This window comes from Ochotona princeps, chromosome 19 (assembly GCF_030435755.1).
Source record: "Ochotona princeps isolate mOchPri1 chromosome 19, mOchPri1.hap1, whole genome shotgun sequence".
Taxonomy (NCBI): Eukaryota; Metazoa; Chordata; class Mammalia; order Lagomorpha; family Ochotonidae; genus Ochotona; species Ochotona princeps.
This window is the reverse complement of record NC_080850.1, coordinates 10,117,277-10,138,079: the sequence shown is the minus strand read 5'-3', so window position 1 is coordinate 10,138,079 and position 20,803 is coordinate 10,117,277. Positions and strand designations below refer to the sequence as shown.

The window sequence follows — 20,803 nt, the reverse complement described above, 5'->3', positions numbered from 1 at the left end:
ATATCCAGCAAAACTCTCATTTGTCTTTGAGAATTAAATGAAATTCTTCCACAATAAAGAAAAGTTAAAAGAATTTGCCTCTTCCAAACCTGCCCTACAAATGATACTTCAATATGTTCTCTTGACAGAGAAGAGGACTAGCACCTACCAAAACCAAAGGCAAACGGGAAGAACATTCCAGTAAAATGACAACAGAAGACTAAATCAATGAACAACCCATTCCTAAAATGACAGGACCAAATTACCACCCATACATATTAATCCTGAAAGAAATTGGCTTAAGCTCAATCAAACATCATAGATTAGTAGACTGGATTAAAAAACAAAACCCACCTATTTGTTGTCTAGAAGAGACACATTTCACCAACAAAAATCAGCGGAAGCTATGTCTCATGGATTTTGATGTTTTTGTTTTTGTTAGTTTCATCTCTTCAAAAAAGTTTCTTGTGATTAAATTTTTCAGTGACTCAAAGATCATACAGTAGCATCATTTTCAAGAAGGTTCTTGATTTTTCTTTTTCATTTCTTCAGCAACACATTAATCATTCAATAGCATGTTATTTAACTTCATGGTGGTGTTAATTTCTTTTTTTCCTGATATTGATTTTGTTTTGTGGCTTTTCATTTAAGGGGATGTATAATAGATGTGTAATGGAGATTGTCATATCTAGTAATATGTTATTTAACTTAATGGCATTGTAAATTTCTATTTTTCTTGCTTTTGTTGATTTTGTATTGTGACTTTTCATTTAAGGGGATGTATAGTAAATGTAAACTGGAGACTAACATATCCAGTTGTCGGGATACAATGTAGTATGCATCTCTACTTCCAGACAAAGATGGACTTATAATGAAACTGTTTACTATGTCTTGACAATAGGATGCTGGACTCTCTGCCATTGTCCATGCCCACAATGATGGACATATGACTATGTATGAAGAACTGTACTTTAGTAATGATATAGAGAAACTGTGACATAGGTGGGGGGGATTGCAGAGGGGATAAGGGAAATCCCAATGCCTATGTAACTGTATCATCAAATAACAACAATAATAAATAATAATAAAAAATAAAATGTTGAAACGTCTGAGGATAATAGTGAGTTTGTTTCCTTACATTTTTATTTTGTGTATTTTGTAATTTTTTCAGGTGTGATTATGTATATTCAGAACTGGCTTGTGTTTCTAACGGATTAAGCTTCCTTTAGATATGTAACACCCTTCCCTATTCTTGACACATATGTTTTTTTGCCTATGAACCCACTAAATCTGTGCTGTCACTATTCCAGCGTGTATTTTCATGATATATTTTTTCCTTAACTTTTTTAATTAGCAGTCCTAGATTATTAAAATGACTTATGAACTACATGTTGTTGGATCATGCATTTAGTTCACTGTGCTGACCTGCTTAGATTACGCGTTTAAACTATGTTTAATATAATCAAGTTTTAAGTTGGCCATTTTATTTTTGTTTTCTCTTACTTATCTTACTGTTTTCTTCATCCTACTTTCTTATGGGCTAATGGGAACTTTTTTTTTTTTTTTAAGGAAAACCATTTTGATTTACCTATTGTGATTTGGGGTGTTTCCCATCTGTATAGCTTTTATAATCACTACCATAAGCATGTCTTTCCTATTGCAGCCTACTGCTTTCATCATTTCACCAGTGTAAGTGAAATAAGGAGATACTTCCTCTCTCTCGAGGAAACATTTTCTCTCTTTTTACCCTCACCTACAGAATAATTTCTTAAATATATTCCCTACATATATTTTGAACCAGATTAGAGAGAGTGGAATTTTTCTTCCATCAAAAATAATTTTGAAGCTCAAAAGGTGAAAGAAAGTCTATTGCACTTGCTTCAATTTTGACTTACCGTGCTTTCTTCTTTACTGCTGTGTAAGAGTCTGTTTATTGTTTTCTGACTGTTCAGAAAACTGTTTAGCAATTCCTTTTAAAAAATAGGTCTACTGGTGCTGAATTCTCTAGTTTACCTTCATCTGAGAATTTCTTGTTCTCGCCTTCATTCCAAAGTGATGCTTTCCGTGGATGTTGGCTTGCAGGTAGTTTTCTTTCAGCACTTTGAAAATGTTCTGCTCTCTTTGACCTCCATGGCTTTCAGCTGAGAAATCTATTTTCATTCTGTTTGCTTTTCTTCATATGTACATTGACTTTTAAAAAAAATAAGCACATTATTTCATCTTTTCCTTTAGCTTTTAGAAGATGTACTGTGATATGTATTCATGTAATTATACTTGGATTTTATCTTAGGATTCCCTCAGCCAATTGATTTGATATTTTGTCTGAAAATCTGGATTTATCTAATTGCTGTTTGAACACATTGTCAGTCTTTCACTCTCTGCTGTCCTGGAACTTTGAAGTATTCAAGGTTAGACATTTTATTATTATTATCATCCTGTAATTCCCTAGACTTCTTCTTTTTCGGTACCTGCTGCTGTATGTATGGATTACCATCTACTGACCAGTTTTCCAATTGCTTTATCCTTTCCTCTGTTCTTCCACATTGCTATTGAGCCCATGTATTGTATTTTTGCTTTTTTATCATTGCAGTTTTGATTCTAAAATTTCCAAGGGGGTTATCTCTGTGCCTTCTGTTTGTTTTCTGAGAATTTATATTTCTTTAATGAGGACCACTTTTCTATAGCTTGAGTGTTTTCTCAGTTGCTTATTAAAGAAATTTCATGGCTACTGTTTAAAAGAGATGATGTTGATAACTTGATCATCTTAGTGTTGTCATTTTTTATTATCTTTCTTTATCCAGCTTAAAATATCCCCAGTTCTTGGTTTGAAAAGTAATTTTGCACTTTAAATTTGGTTATTTGGGCTCTTGGGTTGTGTAGCTATGGGTTTTATTTGAATTCTTATTATTTTGATTTTCTGTGGCACTGCTCTGGTAGGGTGAATTAATTGTGCCATTCTACTACCAAGTCCCACATTCAGGTTTCACTGATACCCAGTCTGGGGCTCATTGCTAGGTGCTGGGAGGACGAATTGGGAGTACAGAAATGGATGTTACTGTTCCCTGGTACTTCTGAACTGACACTCCCTGGAGATTTGGGAGCAGGGGCACCTTAGTGCTGTTCCTCACACAGTATTCATTGGTCCAAGGGTATAAAAGCAGTTACTAGGTGAGAGTTCACTTGACCTTATCCTGTACCACCACAGCATTGAACGGGTGCCAGGGGACTTTGCTAATGCCCTGTGGAAATAAATCACTGGGAAGCCACTTAGAATGGAAACTTAATTGTTTTCTGGAAAGGAATAAATTCTAGATTCTTTCTTGTTCATCTCTGAAAGCACTCTGAAGTTTTGATATTTTATTAAAATTTCAAGAATGTGGAAATACAGTATTCCCTGTTTTTGTGATAAAGCTGGAAGTGAGGACGTCCATGCTCATCCTCAACCCCCATCATTTGTGTATAGTAGGGTGGCTATTGTCTAATTTTTTTTTATCACTTGTTTGGATGCCCCTTTCATGGTTTCTTAGCTAGAGAAGCTTGCTTTTGTTGGTACTATTGTTGTGCCCGTTGGTGTTTTGGTTTTTTATTTTTTGCCTCTTTAGCTCAAAGTTTGGGACAGGTAAAGCAAGCAGAGCCCATAGGGCATTCCTTACTGTGTTTTCCTTGAATCCTGAGGTCTTTAGTCAAATTACTTCTTTTTTTCACCCCACAGGCTCTGTTAAAGGTTTGTTTTATATATAATGCCCAGGGTATTCAGCTATCACTTTAAGGAAACATGAAGGAAAGATAAAATGTCTATTCTATCAGCTTTTAGAAATCAGAAGATATACAGACTGCCTGATTTTTTTAATTACTCATTTTCATTTTCTGTGTAAGGCAGAGGGGCAAACCGGAAGAAATATTCCCTCTAGTGGTTTATTAACTGAATGGCTACAATAGCTAGGTCTAGGTCATGGTGAAGCCAGGAGTCCAAAACTGTCTGGATCTCCCATACCTAATCCTTGAGACCTTTTCTTCTGCCCCCCAGTGTGCACATTAACAGGAAGCAAGAGTGAAAGTTGAGCAGGGGCTTGAGCCACACAGTCTCATACAGGATGCAGCTGAACCCTTGCACCTGCTGCCTGCCTCTAGACTTCCTGATTATTATCTTATTTTACTTTCTGAATCTTCAGATAAGGTGACAACATAGATATTATTAATGCCGTTTAAACTGCATTTTATTTCATTTGAAAGAAGATACACATGAAGACACACACACACGGATGATTCATCTTTTAGTTTGCTCTCCAAAAGTCTGCCAGACCCAGGACATGGCCAGGCTGAAGCCAAAAGCCTGTAACTTTGAATGGGATTGTTATATAGGTAGCAGAAACCCAACTACTTGAGCCACCATGTGCAGCTTTCCTAGCTGCACATTGTCAAGAAATTGGGTCAAATGTAGAGTAGCCAAAATTAGAACAAGTTATCCCAATTTGGGATGCAAATTTCCCAAGTCAATATGTAAGCTACTGTAACAAACACATCAACTATTAAAATTTATGTTTTCTTCCCATGTGTTTTTAGTCTAAAATTTCATGTTTTAAGTAGCCAGGCAAATTGTAAAATATGTGTGTGCAAACAGTTGTGTTTAGCTTTTAAGAAATTAAGATTCCCTGATTTATATTTTCCCATTTTTATCTCACTAAGTATAAATTTCCTTCATGTATAAAAAATTGACCTTTCTGGCAAATTGAAATATCAGTGGCAGAGGTAGAAAGGATTTATCAGGGAAAGATTGCTGGACAAACACATTAGATGTTTAAAATACCCAAATGCTGATGTTGTTAAGACTTTATTAATAGGTGGCAAACCTTTAAACTTTGAATGTGAGTATGATTTCTGAAAAATACTGAAGCATTAAAAAGTAAGAAATCAATGGGAAAGCTGGAGAGGATAAAAATATACAATCAACTTAAAGTACTCCACCCCTCAAAGAAGCTACCTGTGGTTTTTCAGTATTGGTACATACAGTTTCATGCAAAGGCATTTCAAAAGAATCACAGAAAGAGTTTATTTAAAAGAAAAGTTTATTGTGGAGTAAGTTTCATGCAGATCTTTACTTACCTAAGGGGGGAAAAACAGTCTTTTAAATGTCGGAGGAAAAAAAAGATTCCTGAATCCCTGTGGTGTTTTAAAGAACATATTTTGAGCATTCCTACAAATTATTTGGCTTCTATCAAAATCCTGTAAGTATTTTATACCATTTACATGAACTGAAAAACTGATTTTGAACAGCGGTAGCTTTTTTTTTTGTTTTTTAAGTTTCGTTTATTTGTTTGAAAGGCAGAATTCTGCCAGGTGGGGAGGTAAGTGGGGGTATAGAACCTTCTGCCCACTGGTTCATTTTCCAGGGGAGATGGGAGCTTTCTCCAGATTTCTCAAATGGGTACAATGGCCCCAGGCCTTGGACCATCTTCCACTATTTTCCCAAGTGCATTAGCAGGAAGCTGAATCAAAACTGGAGCAACCTGGATTGGAACCAGTGCCTATAGGAGAAGCTAGCAGTGCAAGTCTACCTTAACTTGCTATACCACAGCACTGGCCCCAGCAGTTTTGACAAGCCCTTTGGATAGTCTGTTGTGATAAGCTTGGCATCCAGTCCAGAGTTCAGTGACCGTGCTCTTGAGTAGTCTGGCACATAGAACCAAAGTATTGATATTATGCATTGAGAATTAAGGAAAAATGCTTTTAGCATGTATAAATTCTGTTAACGTGTAAATACTTATATTGCCTATGGAACAGCAAAAACTTCCTTGCCAATACTATTTGTGTTTGCCAATGAAGTTCTAGGATCTTGACTGATGACTCTTAAAGGCACTTTTCAACATTCCAAGTCAGGGACTACAGATGCCAGGAAACCAAGTGCTTTATATATATATATATATATATTATATATTTATTATATATATATTTATGTATACATTTATATATATATTTAGTAACTTTGGCAACAACACAACTGTGCTTTTAATTCTTAATAGTTATGCTGTCTTTCATTGTCAGTTATCAAACAAAACTATGTACAGCTGCAGGCAGTATCTAAGAAAGTACACCAATCTTGGAGATCAAGAGGGTCCGTGAGTCCAGAAAGACCTGCTGATGGGAAGATTAGGGAACACTGACTTGATTCTGGTGCCTTGCACTAGATGACATTCACATTGTTGTGATGACAGGCAACCCTTTTTACACATAGGCAAGGCAGTGCAGTGTGATAAACAGCCAACAGTAAGCTGAAGAGTTCAGAAGTTCAGATCTGCTCCCCGAGTATGTCTTGACATATTGAGGAGGCAGTGAGCAACAGTAGCCTGAAGAAAAGTCATCACCCTGACGCTGGGTTGTGTTTTCCATTTTAATTAAAATTTGTATTTGTCCATTCTGTTCAGGCCCTGGCCCTGTGGTCTGTGCTATTTTACATGGCAAATGAAATCAATAAGAGCTATCATTTGGAACTTGGAAAACCCTAAGCCTTTTTGTTGTCTTTGCAAGGCAGAAGGCTGGTGTTTTTGGAGTGATGCTTGACAGACTGTTTGAGGTTCAGGGTGTCAGATGGCAGGCTTGGGGCTCACTGGCTGCCAGCTCACCTGTTCCAGGGGTTCCTTCCTACCAGTTTACCTATTGTGTTCAGAGATTTTTTTCCCTACTTTTCCTTTTTTACAGTGGGTCTCTGAGTGATGAAGGGAATAGGATGGGCTTAGGTTCATGGTTAGGTTAAACTGTTGGCACTATTGTCAGCAAAATCTCTTGTTTGAATAACTGGGAAGAATTAGCCAGGTATGTCCAAGAAAAGAGATTGGCAAGAGAAAGAAATCTGGGAATTTGCTAAAGGCTCATTAAGGAAATTGGAAAAAGATTGTTTGCTTGTCAAAATGACTTACTTTATTAGTCTTTAGACCCATTTAGGCAACTTGATGTTATTTCATTGTGACTTGGTACAATAGTAAAGCATTAATAGACCATATTTAGGTTGCATACTCAGATCTCCTGCTATATTTATCATTCTTTTTATGCTGCTCCTTTTTGGAACTGATTCATAGCAGAATCTTTGAGAGGTGGGCTTACCCTGTCATCTGTGTGTATTTTAGAAAATCCCAAGATAAGAAGGGTTTGCTGTGATTTTCCCCTTGAATCTCTTAAACAGAAAGCACTTTAATTTGCTGTATTGAGTTCTTTCATTCAGGATGATAATTTAAGTATCTTTGAAGCTTTTGTGATTGAGATTGTGCAGGGCTGACCAACTTTGCCTTTCCATGTTTTCATCTGAGTCAGAGCAAGAGTCAGAACTGAAGGCAATGTTTCTTGCAATCACAGTCTTGGTCTTTTCCTTTGATGTTATTAGGTGGTGAAGTGACAAGTGCCAGAACTCAGGCCTGACTTTTCTGAAATCATCAGCATACTACCCAATCTAAAATAATGGATGTCAAGGACCGGCGACATCGCTCTTTGACCAGGGGACGATGTGGCAAAGAGTGTCGCTACACCAGTTCCTCCCTGGACAGCGAGGACTGCCGCGTACCCACGCAGAAGTCCTACAGTTCCAGTGAGACTCTGAAGGCCTATGACCATGACAGCAGGATGCACTATGGAAATCGAGTCACAGACCTTGTTCACCGGGAGTCAGATGAGTTTCCTAGACAAGGTATGTAGAATTGTCCCCATTGACTTGCTCTGACTTGTCTCATGTTCTTGACTTGCATTGTTGCATGTCAATGACTGATGCTGGTGGAATTTGAGTACCAAGAAGTCTCATTAGAGTTCAATATAAGAAAATCAATCCTTTTGTCTTTTCCAACTCCTATAACTAATGCAACTGTGAATTAAAAAAAAGATTTTTTTATTTACTTATTTGAAGGGTACACCAATAGGGAAAAAAGGAGAGATAAAAAGATATACTCACCAGATGATCGCAGTGGCTGAAACTTGGGTAAGCTGACATCAGGAGCCAGGTCTTTCAGGCTGGTCGGCCACATGGATAGCAAAGTCTCAAGCACTTAGGTCATCTTCTGCTGCTTTTGGAAGCCAAGTAGACAGGAGTTGCATGAGCACTCCAGTATGGGATGCTGGCATGTAATCATCACCTTATGGCAATATCCACAGCCTGTGCTCTGGAAATGCATCTTTTCTCACGAACACTAAATTCTTTGACAGACTAATGCTGATTTTAGATATCTGCTCTGGTGGAGTTTGGCTCAATGAAAGATATTCCTGACTGTAGTAGGAAGGAGGAGGCAGAGGTGAGGATTCAAATCATGAATGCTTTACACATTTGACGTAAAACATTTTTTGAACAAGTGGTATACATGTAGTTAGAAGCTTCCCTATTAACTATGAATTAGACAATTTTTTTCTTGCATTTTAGAGCATAGGTAGGTCACATATATGTTATTATGCAGTTTCTCTGATAGAAATCTGCTTTTAAATTTCACTTTGATTTTTCTAGAAGTGATTTGATTCCTTTTATATATATATATTTATAAAGGAGGTGTATATGCATATTTTTTCCCAAGCACTAACTGTTGGCTTTGTATACCTGTTCAGTAACCATGAAGAATTCTGTCACGTCCAGGGTTGCCATAAAAATTTCAATGTGTAGAGTAAAGCAAAGTAATGCCAAGAGGCGGTGTGGTCAAGTTCACTCACTAGCTCCTTGTCTTGCCCTTTGAGTATCAGCTTTGCCTGTGTGTTCAATCTAATGACTCAGCAAAAGTACAAATGAACACTCAAACTGCGGTGAATGAGCAGGCCAGGGTCATTCCACCAGCATCAAAGGTCTAGGCCCTGTTCTGCTAGGTTATTGCATCATTTATTTTCTAACACTGATTCTCTTTTGTGTGTGTGTTCTGTGTCCTTGGTGGTCAGTGTTGCAGTATGTTTAATTCCTTACGGGATGCTTCAGCTTGGAATTCCATTCCCATTTCTCTGGCTTCCTGAAATTACTTTCAACTCTCTCTATTTAGAAAAAAAAATACATGCACACACAGAGTGCTACCCGTAATATTGCTAGTTAGCATCATGCCCAAGATGTATATGTTTATTTTCCAGATGATGTTCTAAAAAGCATGTACTCTTGTACTCCCTGTTTAGCCAGCTCAGCTTTTATATTTAAAAGAATATTTGAAAAGAAACAACAGAGATATTGTTAACATTATATTTTCATTGCCATTGTAGTCAGGTGCTGGATACCATTTTCATTTAGTTTTATGCTTTTTTTTCTGAGTTTTTGTCATTGAAATGAAACAAATGCTGATACTCCTCCCATGAGAAATCAGGAGCTGGGGCTACCTTCATATTTCTCTGGATAAAAAGCCTTTGCTATGGCACCTGACAAATGTTTTCAATTGTTGACTTTTCATATGACCTCGAAGTGCAAGCAGTATGCTTTGGGGGAAAAAATGAGGAAGCATGACTTAATTAGTTGAGTGCTTAAATATGCAAGATGAAAAATTTAGAAGCCTGTGTGCTGTTTCCAAGACTGTCACTAACACATGACATGAATGTTTTGAAGAATGATGCACGTCCAATGTGGTTGGAAAACTTCCATCTTCTGCTGGAGTTTGTGTTTCATTTATGGGGAGGCTGCATTCGTTTCTGTTTCTTGTGATTTTGTGCTGAAATATACCCTCTTTGCACGTCTCATTAAGAGCACGTCCTGGCTTCGTGATCATGGTGCACTGAATCAGATTCCAGATTATTGTTGAATTGTGGATTGGCCTGTCACCTTTTCCCTTATTAATATTTACATAAAACGAAACCAAATGCTGGGATTTTATTTTCATATATAACTTCATCCTTCCTGTTTAATTTAGTTCTCCTTCATTGATCATAACGGAAGGTGCTTGGCCATATTGAACTCATAGCTTTACAATTAGCAATTCACACATGCAGCGTGTTGTTATTGAGCCCATATTTGTTTGTGTAATGTGTTTGCATGAATTAAAAGCTGTGCAGGCCAAAAGTAGAAATGAAAAGGCATCAGAAAGTATTTGCATATGCAAGTGCAATTCTTTCTGAAGACATCTATGAATTTATGCATGAAAATGTAGTCAGAGTCTGAGTGGATCTACTTTGATGGGTTCTAAAATTGAACTCTGCAGGAAGTAAATAAGCACATATTTAAGAAGAGGAGGAACAGGAGATACAATCTGGCAAGCAGTGTATTCAGCTTGAAACTTAGCCACTACAGAGAGGGTTAAAATAAATTTTATACTCAGTAATAACAACATTTTTTTTAAATGTCATGCATTTCCTATTTTATTTTCTTATTCATGAAATCAAAGAGCAGGATCATCTCACTACTTATTAGCCTAGAGGTACATTAGCAAGGATCATAGCGGGATCATCTCCTGCTGTATTCTTATTTAAAACCCAAGACACTGATCATAAAACAAACACGCTCCTCACAGACAAGCAAGTTTTGCAAACACAGTTGGATGACTCTCCAGATGCTCCGAGTGGAAAAGAATTGCCAGCCAGTGAAAGTGATGTGGGGCCTGGAGTCAGACCTTGTCTGGTTCACCCAGCTGGTCTGCTAAAGTATCGAGTGTGAGAAGCTGCCATCTCCCAGCAGGAGAAATGGACCAGGTATTCTCAGGAGAAGCTTGTGGCTGCCCCAGTCAGATCATACAGTCTTCGCTTGCTTTCAACAGAGTCACCCTGTCCCTTCTTCGAGGGGGGCTTCTCCTCCAAAGTGGGAGAGCATGCAAATTACCTGTCTGGCCTCTATTATTCTGGGTCTTCCTGATGTGATAGGAGAGATTTGCTGACCTTTAGTCTGTGGCCAGTGAAGTAATTAGTAATTAGTAAGGGACTAATCCTGCACTAAATTGCATCTAGTGGTCTGAGAGTTAGTGCACCAGACTGGTGTGAGCAGTCATCTGATCTCTGGTCAGACCCAGCCCCATCCCAACTTGCAAAATTGATACCATATTGAATAATGAAGGTCAGCTAAGTTCCCAGGCGGATTGTACAAGCTTTTTGTCCGGGACCCTGAAATGAGGGCTTGAGATCAGCATGATTTACAGGATATCCTCTCTCTGAAGCCTGAAGTTAGATGTGAATTTTTATCATTCATGCTTATGGACCAGTAACTCTAGCCTGTGTTCTACTGAAATCAATACTTTATTTTTCAAGTATGTTCAGCAACAATAGTAATGCAAAGAAAATAATGACAAATATTTTATTGAACATTTTTAGTCAGGTGTCAATTTAAGCTCTTTGCTTTTGAAATAACATTTAATGCTCACAACATTGTGGAGTCAGCACTGTACACGCTTCTTTTCATGAATTAGGAAACTAGTCTTGCAGAGATTAAATAAGTCATCCAATGTGGGAAGCACAGAGAGAGAGGAGAAGAATTCAGGAACCACTGTGTCTGATTATCTCCTAAATAAATGACAGCAACCGAAAAGCAAGTTATTAAACTCTGAGAGCCTGAGGAGGGTCTGTGATGTTCACCTTACGAGCCTTTAGCAAGGGTTAGGAAGTAGTTTTCTGTGTCTGTGTGTGTGTGTGTGTGTGTGTGTTTTCTGCAATAGCCATTTGGAGATTTATAATGTCATTTGAAGGCCATACAAAATTATCAACATAAAAAATAGAGCTTGCTATAAATCTATTGAATTTCCAGTCCCACTTGTGGTTGCTTTGGCAGAGCCAGACCAAATGATATCATGGACCTTATTAAGTCCCCTGGCTGGGCATTCCCCATCCCAGCTTTAAAGGATCAACACTTCTATTTCTTAATAATGTAGAAACTTGTTAGCAATGGAACACATAATATTCATTAGCTCCAGACTCTCACACTGCTGATCTGCATTCTTGGCCAGTTCTACTCCCTGGAAGTGCTCCCTCCTCTAAGATCTCTCCACTAACCACCACAGTAGGAAAATATTCTTAGCGTGGGTATGTGTGCCATACTTTCAGCATTGATTCTCTGCCTTCTCTTAGCATCCTTGCTTTTCTGCTCAAGCTCTCAGCCTGGAACACTAACCAGGAAAGGCGTTGCTATCTAAATGATATTGCTCAGGTAAGCAGAACTGACTGATTTCTGCACGAGCCCAGGCCTGGTGGCCCAGGGAGTTCAGCCATGCTTCTTATTACTTAAAAAAAAAAAAAAGCCTCGTCTTTCCACTTAGCAGCGCAGGTCTCCAGAGAGGGAACTGAGGTTGAATTATTTCTCTGTATCTCTACCTGTCTGTTTGGGTCAAGGTTGCAGAAAGAATTGGGGGAAGATTGGATTTTCAAAGTTTTTTTTTTTTTTTTTTTGCATTAATTCGCTCAATCTCACCTAGCAAGAAAATAAAATAAACCCCACCAATTCTTTTGACATACTTTTTGTTTTATTTTATTTTGGTATACTTTAAACACACGCATATGTGCACATATGCACAAACACACACATCTACATGTTAGGCTTTAGTTTGGATATTTATATAAACTAATTCTGATTCCCGTGGTCTTTAAGAGTTTGAGCAACGTATTTTGTTCTGTTTGATTTGACATAGAATTTAACCGGTGTTAATAATCTGAAAATCGTGAGCCATTAGTAAGCTGGAGTGTTACCTATATAGATTCAATTAGAATTTAGTTTTGCTGCCATGCTTAGACAACCTATACAGTTGTGTTAAAAACATGTTGTTCCCACTACACCAACACTAAAGTTACAGTTTGTGTGCTGAAAACCACAGTGCTTTAATATACCTTCGAAGAATAATTTGACAGTTTAGTAAAGTTCTGTCATTCTTTTAATACTTAGAATGTAGAAATGTACAAGAGTGTTTCAAAAGCTCATGAAAAAATCAAATACGAAAAGCTTATTTTTGAAACCCCTGTGTAGTTACGTCGTAATACATGTTTTCATCAACTTTTAGTTGATCTCTCACATGCGTGGGTTTTAAAGTTTCTTGCTCCTAAATAGCCTTATCTTTTCCCCTCCTTCCAGTGATCTTTAAAACTACTCTTAGATGCGGAGAAGATTGTTTTCAGCTTATTGTTCTATCACTAGGTGGATTTTCTTTTGATAACCAAGATAACACAAGGCCAACTAAATCTTTGGTTGGTGTAATTGTTTTAAACAAAATGAAAAAAAAATCTTTATAGAAACAATGAGCTGTCATTTTTATCTTGTCTTGTTGGCTGACTGGAATCCTTGTGTGTGACTATCAGTGTAAGGTGGGACAGTTAGCAATACAGACCTGGCAGCTGAACTTTGTTTACATCCCTGTGCTGACATATTGTCAATGAGGTCTTGATTAAAGTCTTGAACACAGGGCCTGGCATGGTAGCCTAGTGGTTAAAGTCCTTTCCTTGCACACACGGGTATCCCGTATGGGTGCCAGTTCATGTCCCAGCAGCCCATTCACATTTGAGTTTGTTTTATCTTTTTCTTTGATCTTAGCCCATTCCTCCTTTTTAAAGTCATTTATTTCATATGCCAGGCCCCTGAAACTTGTTGCAATTACAGAAATATGATGTCTAGTATCTAGTTCATCTTTGGAGAATACCTCTGTACAAACTGCAATCCTCTACATCCCATGAGATCTGTTTTACCAACTACCTGTTAGGTGACATTTTTTTACACTCTGAGTTCCTGTTTGTCTTAATGGGCTGTTATTGATGTTATTATTCTCTTTATGAGTGAGTCAGGAAGCACAGCACATGGCTTCCATGGCTGTTGTGAAAAGTCAAATAAATCAGGAGCTCTGTGATTTTGTGCTGTGACTCAGAGATGCAATGGTAAAAGAATTTGTTCTTATTAGTGGCTTGTTTCCTCTTCTAATGAAAGAATTTAAAGCACATTCCAAAAAAGAACTGTAATTAGAAAACAGGGCTTATGTGCCCATCCAGCAAAGCAGTACCAAATCCCACATGGTGAAATGCCAGTTTGTTGATTGTCTACTACAGCCATGGCACTCAGATTCAGTTGTGTCAGTGGCTGCTTTTCCTGAGTATTGATGATGCATTCATTCTGTAAACACTCCCAGGTTGATTCTGCATGTTTTACTTACATGTCTGCAGCAAGATGGTGTGTTTACTGTATTGTAAGAGGTCTTTGGTGTATATTTGATCAGTGTCAAGATGCAGTTGTGACTGGTGAGAGATGGAGAAATAGCTGGTGTCTGCCTCACGGCAGCTTACATACAGTCTTAGGGAGCAGTCCTGCCCCGCCCATGGTTGAATCATCGTGCTGATATCATCAAAGGAGACGTTACATTTTCAGTGTCATGTTTTAGGTTTATAATTTAATTTTCAGCTCTGGTAATTCCAGAAGCATCCTTAGGGACACATGAAGAAGTGGGGGCTGGCATGAGCCTGAAATGAATTCCTGTTCATTTTTTGAGCACCCTAATTGGCTTGCATATCTCACAATTTCCCCCTGTACTTCAACCCCACTCTTTAACGCCACTGAGTTGTTTGATCTTCCTGTTGCACTGACTGTATTCCTGTGCACTCAACTTCAAGTTGGATTTACTTTAGTTATAAATCTCTGCTGGGGTCATTCAGAACAAACACTGAGTGTACACAAAGACAGTAAAAATCAGTGCAATGCAGACTTACTTTATAATGTTATTTGGAATATTTTAGTAGAATTACTGTATTATATTTAATGCACTTTTCTCTGATATTAAAGTCTTTGTGAGGATGGAAAAAAATGAGACAAAAAGTCACCTGAGCATTGCTATAGTCTCAGTTGAACCTGTTACTTCCCGTCCTCTCCCAGATTTTGTTCTCTAGCCAGAACCACAAAATGTGAAGTTTCTCTTTGTTCAGCCTGGTTTATGAATAGTCAGTATTGGGTAGTAGCTGTCCCAGTGGGATGCATTTTAGTTTAAAAATGGTTTGGAGTATTTTTTTAACTTCCCCTATGTCCACTGCCACCTGGCAGTCCATAATGTGTGCCTCTCAGTCTGCTACCGTACAGCTTATGCATAGGGAATTAAAGCACTGGATTTATTTGTAGTACTTTGGACCGAAATGTAGAATTCATTGAGAGAGTAATTCCAGTGGGTTCAATTTGTTTCTGTGGATCTATTTGTTGTAGCTAAAGCACTGATGGAGGAATATTACTTTAATGTCCTCGCTAAAAGGAAAGAAAGAAAACATCCAATCAACTGTAATATGATGAATACCCATAGGCCAGTCAAATCCTTCACCACATGATCAAGTGGTAATAACACCTTAAAAACAACCCTGTTTGTATGAAGTTTTTTAGTTTCAGTTCTCCTCAGTTGACAGTGACATTTCATTCAGTGCTTGCAATCTGACCCTCGTGTGTGTGTGTGTGTGTGTGTGTGTTGCCAAAGCTCTACCCAGTGATGACCCAGTTAACACTTTTTGCTTTGCAGAATGACAGAGAGAACAGCAGGAAAGCTCCAGTGATGGGCTGAGTTGTCTGAATTGATCAGGGCAGCGTGGGGGACTGTGGCCTAAGCTCAGGCAGTTTTTGCCTTTGAACTGGTGGTGAACTCCTAGACCTTGCTGGGAAATTTGGAATGCCCCATGATCAACTTTCACCTAATTAAATTGTAGTGCCTCAGAAGAAGGTCCTAAGCATCAGTGGTTTTATAAAATGTCTTTTCAAAAATGAACTTCTTATGGGATTTGGTGCAAAAAGGATATGCAGAATATAATTATTTATTTTTCATATTTATAATTCATTTTTATCTCAAGAGCCAAGACGGAACCTGTACATTCACAGTTTGACTTCCTTAATGCCTACAGTAGCCATCCCAGGGTCAGTGTGAAACCCAGGAGCCTGTCTGCTCCTATATGGATTGTGGGAAGTAAAGTGCTTGAGCCATCACCTGCTGAATCCTGGAGTGCATGGCCACAGCAATGGGGCTGGGACTTAAAGCAAACACTCTGATTTGGGGTGAAGATATCCCAAACAATACCTTAACTGCCAGATCCCTGCCACTCTATTTCTTTCAGTAATGAACAGTGTGTGAAGCTTACAGGACATAATGCTTAGCATGAAGCCTTAGAATCTTTTCACTGAAGAACCCACGATTTTTATAGCAGCTTCCTAATTCCTAATAGGAAGCTGCTATAAAAGTACCGTGTGGCTCAGAGATTCTTAGGTAGTGTTCCTAAACCAAGAGTGAGCAACCGTGTACCTGTATACCTGGCAATGTAGGTCTTTGGTTGCCATCATCTACTTCTGCATTCCTGAGTCACACAGGGCAGGTGGGCTGATTCTTCTCACATATGTGCTTTTCATCTTGCATTCCGTTAAACATTAAAAGTGAAGATTTAATTTGAGCACCTGGCTTGGGATGTGGTGTGTAATCAATTAATTATGTTAATTGATCAGGCATCTTCAAAGTCAAAGCAGTAATCATGAATTTGGACCTAACATAGGTACAGAAGAGGTAAAAAGACCCATATGCCCAGAGGCTGTGTAAGTCAAATGAAAGGCTCAAGTGGGGCAAGTTTTCAATTGTGTGCTGCTGTGGATGTACTTGGAATTTGGCGCATGTGCAGGCAGTGCCTCTAGAATGGCAGGTTGGTGTTCTCTGCAACTCAGGTCCAGTGTTGCCAGATCGTCCAAGCTCTCCAGAAAATTGAAAAACATGAATTTGCTCCAGAAATCTCCATATCTTAAAATATTTCCAGAATCATCATGTGGACTCGTTAAAGCAGGGATTATGTGACATTCTAACCTCATTTCTTGTCCTGGACCTTCACAGTAATGAAGTGCTAACTGCCCTCAAGACTAAAATCATTAAGCATCTGTAACCCCAGAAGCCCAGGGTTAAACTTTGTGGGCTGTCTTAACCAGTGAATCAGAAGGCAAGAGATAAGAAGCTGGTGATAAATGCTCCCCTTGCTTCCGCCTGAAGGACAAAGCCTAAAACTGCTTAGAAGGTCCCAGTACCATCATCACTAGGCTCCTGTGTCATGGCCAGCACTGTACCTCATCATTGCACGGGGTTCCCACCTTTTGCCTTGTCTCTGCCTTATTCTCTAACTCTTGCTTCTTTGAAGCACTTCCCAAATAAACTGTTTGTGCAGGAGCCTTCTCTCAGCCTCAACGTTCAGTGCAAATTGAGTTAAGATATTTGACAGTCACTGTGTTTGAAAAAATCACTGTGTGGACTTAAAGAAGACTTTTTCTATGCTCAGATGTGACTCCTGAGGCTGTTCCCAAAGGAATTTTTAGTTGGGACGTGGTAAATTTACAAATTGGCACTTAGTAGATGGTATTCAGGTTTTTCTTTCTTTTTTAAAAGATTAATTTATCTTTATTGGAAAGTCAGATATACAGAGAGGAGGAGACACACAGAGAAAGATTCGCCCACTGATTCCAGTGGCTGCAATGGCTAGAGCTGAGCCAATTTGAAGCCAGAAGCCAGATGTTTCCTCCAGGTTTCTCATACAGTTACAGTGTCCTAAGGCTTTGGGCTATCCTCTACTGCTTTCCCAGATCATAAGCAGGTTGCTGAATGGGAAGTGGAGTGGCCAGATCAAGAACTCATATGTGATGCTGACACATTCAGGTGGAGGATTAGCCAATTGGACCATTGTGCCAACCCTGATTTCTTATTTTTTTCCCCGAGTCTTTTCAATATCTGGATTTTATTTTTACCTAAGAAATTTTGCTGTTTTATTCACGTTTTTGCCTGTTTTTTTTTAAAAGAATTGATTAACTGTTTATTTTAAATACCTTTAGGTGTACCTAAAATTTGAAAAACCGTTACAGAGGATCTGGGTTGGGTGTTTGGATTGCTGTGGCATTTTGTTGGTAGAGCCAATGAGCTTTCTAACTATGTACAAGCAAAACTGGTATTGTTTTAAGAAATAAAGCAATCACATCAGATCTAGGAAAGTGTAAAATGAGAAGCTCTGAAGACACATGTATGTATCTTGGAGGTAAAAATAATGTCGTATCCCTCTTTTGCATGAGCAATAGCTGTAATGCACCTCAAGTGGATGTTTCATGAGTATTTGTTGAACGGGGCTCCCTCTGTTTAATTCTTTTAAATCTGGAGGCTATTACCTAACTGCATAGCACCCTCTGTATCTCTACTCCTGTGCTTTTTCCCTATCTTCACAGGACAGCTTTTGGCCTTAGATTATTTCTGCTCACTCAGAGTAGGATGGAAAGGTAAGGTTCTTATCCAGTGCCAGTCTTTTCAGTCCTCTTATCTTTCATGCATGATAAAATGATTTTTGGCTGCCCAAATATGTAAGTGCATTCTTGGAAATACCTATTTATGTGTTATTTTTAGCCAGGTGTGGAATGAAAGCCAACTTTTTTTTAATTGGTTTTGGATTTCTCTAAAACGTGTATCTTGCTTAGCAAAGACGACAATAATGGGGTTGGGTTGTGAAATAATGAGTAAAGCCACCATATGTGACTCCATATGCAAATTATTGTCCCAGGTACTCTACTTCCAATCCACTTCCTTACTGTTGGTCTGTGAATGGCCAGCAGATCACGCAAGTGCTTGGGCCGCTGCCACCTGTGTGGCAGACCTGATGGAATTCATGGCTTCTGGCTTCAGCCCGGCCTTTTCCTTGCTATTGTAGCCACTTGGAGAACAAAACAGAGGATGCAACCCTTCTGTACTTAGTCTCAAACAAGTTCACCTACATTAACCTCCACTTCCTTGCTCTCAATGCTTGGCAAGTATTTTCTTTTCCCTTCTTAGTCATCCTTAATGGTCAGTGGAATTTGTTCTCTGGCTTCTGAAGGTGATTTAATTCAGAGGTATCATGATCACTCTTTCAAAAGAGGGAAAACAAAATAAGACTATGAAATGCTCTTTGGGGACTTGATACTCCTTGTCCTTGTTATACAGTCTATCACAGCTGCCTGTGCATGGCCCTCTTTCACAGACAGGTATAGGGATGCCTATAAGCCACAGGCTGAGAATACAAAGGGGTCAATAGTAGCTCATTTTGAATTTCCCTTTGAGCTGATGTTCAAGATGATGCTCTAGATGTTCATTATTTGACTGTTTAGCCCCTGGAAAATTACTTTGACAACCTTATCTTTCTGGAGCTTTTTGTCACCATCATCTGTGTTACTGAATCTGCAGTATCATGATGCTCTCCTCCTCTAATGGAGAGAAAAAAAGGTGAAAAACTAATGTCAGTAGCTTCCATTTAGGGAACACTGACTACATGCTCCAGTAACACCCCCTGGCGTTGATACGTGAGAATCATCAGCATGTCTGGGAGCGGCCAATGTTAAGAGGGGTTGGTTGCTCCATCAAAGGCTGGAGATGTGTATGGAAGATTGGGAAGAGTCAAACCTAGGGAATCTCAGTGGCTTCTGCTTGTAGAGACTGGAAAATAACTGTTGACTGTCTATGTAACAACCATACTTTGCTTCTCCAAGGACGTCAGGGAAAAAATTACATCCATATGTTGAGATGGTCTGGTCAGACAAGCTGCTGGAAAACAGAGTGTCATTATAGCTATTAAGACAATGCACAGGGTTATTTTGGTGCTCAGCTCTGTGCAGCCAGATGGAAATCATAGTTCAAGCTTGGTGTTGTCAGACAGCAGAGGCCATGGGCAAAGGGGAAGGCACGGGTGAGTGATTTTTGACTGTTTGTCTCTAATGTGTGTGGCCAGTGTCACTCCCATCTCTGATGGCTGTGATTTATTCTATTATACTGTCAGGATTAAAACACCTTAGCAGGAGAAAAATAAAAGGGATACAAATGCTGTGTCATTGACGTGACAGATGCTCTTTCTCTGGAAACCATACACAACGAGAGAATGGAAACTCTCAAAAGTACCATGACCATACAATGTCAGAGCCAGCAGACCTTTGGTGATCACTTGCTTGAAGCCTATCATTTTAAAGACAAGGAAACTAAGCCTGGGGGACCTGGTCTGGTGGCCAAGACAACACAAGCTCCTAAACTGGGGGCTGTGACCCTAAACCCCTAGTTTAGTATTCATTAATCTGAATCATTTAAATTCATTGTTTCTCTTCCTAAGTACATAGAGTTGAGTTTCCCATTAAACATTGATTTATGTTTCTAATAGAAGACAGAAAATGAGGAAACACAATTGGAAGTTTCTTTTTTGTCTTCAGTGTTCATACCAGAACTGTGGTCCTTAGCTCTTGTGAATGTTGGTTGATTTCCATTTTCCCCTCCTCGACTTCCTCCCCTGGTCTGAACAAAAGGAGGCGCTTCTCACCTCCTGGCCCTTGTTAAGTGAAGGTGCAAGTCGCCCTCTGCCTGTCATGACTGCCAGCATCTTGCTGTGTCCTTGTTTACGTTTCTGAGACCTTCTTCATCCATGATCTCTCTCCCAGTCTGCTGCTGCTTGTGTTAGTGAACAGGGAGTATCCGAGCAAGTCAGAGTTCCAGCCCATGGAGAAACCCATTCACTACCCAGTTTCTACCTAGTGTATCTTTCCTCACTGTTCCCCTGCATTCTGGAAACTTACAGGTTTATGAATTCCTTAAAAATCAGGAGAAAAGCACAATTGGAATGACAGAGGCTTATCTCTAAGCCTGCTCCCTACCATAGAGCTCAGCACGTCTTTTCAGCTTTTTCCGAGCCAAAAAGGTCTATTCCGTGTTGGTCTGGACCTCTGACTGTATATGCTGTCCCAGTCTGGGAGCTGAGCCCAAGGCAGTCACTGAAGTCTTAGACCAGTAGGTACCATGGAGTGCTACGTTCCCCTTTGGCCACACTGCCCTTTCGGGCCATTCTCTGAACATCCAGAAAGATCATTATCTTCCCAACTCTGGATTCTTATCACTGTACAGCATTAATTCTACTTATCGTGCTTTTCAGAGCCCACATCTCATGACGTCCCTCT

At 39.1% G+C, this 20,803-nt stretch overlaps 1 protein-coding gene across 2 annotated transcripts in view; it reads left to right on the top strand.

Moving 5' to 3' along the window:
• The window catches only part of LOC131482621 (teneurin-2-like), a 468,181-nt gene that overhangs the window by 375,551 nt on the left and 71,827 nt on the right, over positions 1–20,803 (top strand). For both annotated transcript variants that reach the window (XM_058677499.1, XM_058677498.1), the window contains exon 3: positions 7,355–7,654. In XM_058677499.1, the coding sequence (XP_058533482.1) occupies positions 7,429–7,654 (226 nt within the window). In that variant the 5' untranslated portion in view covers positions 7,355–7,428. The remainder of the gene's footprint in view (positions 1–7,354; positions 7,655–20,803) is intronic.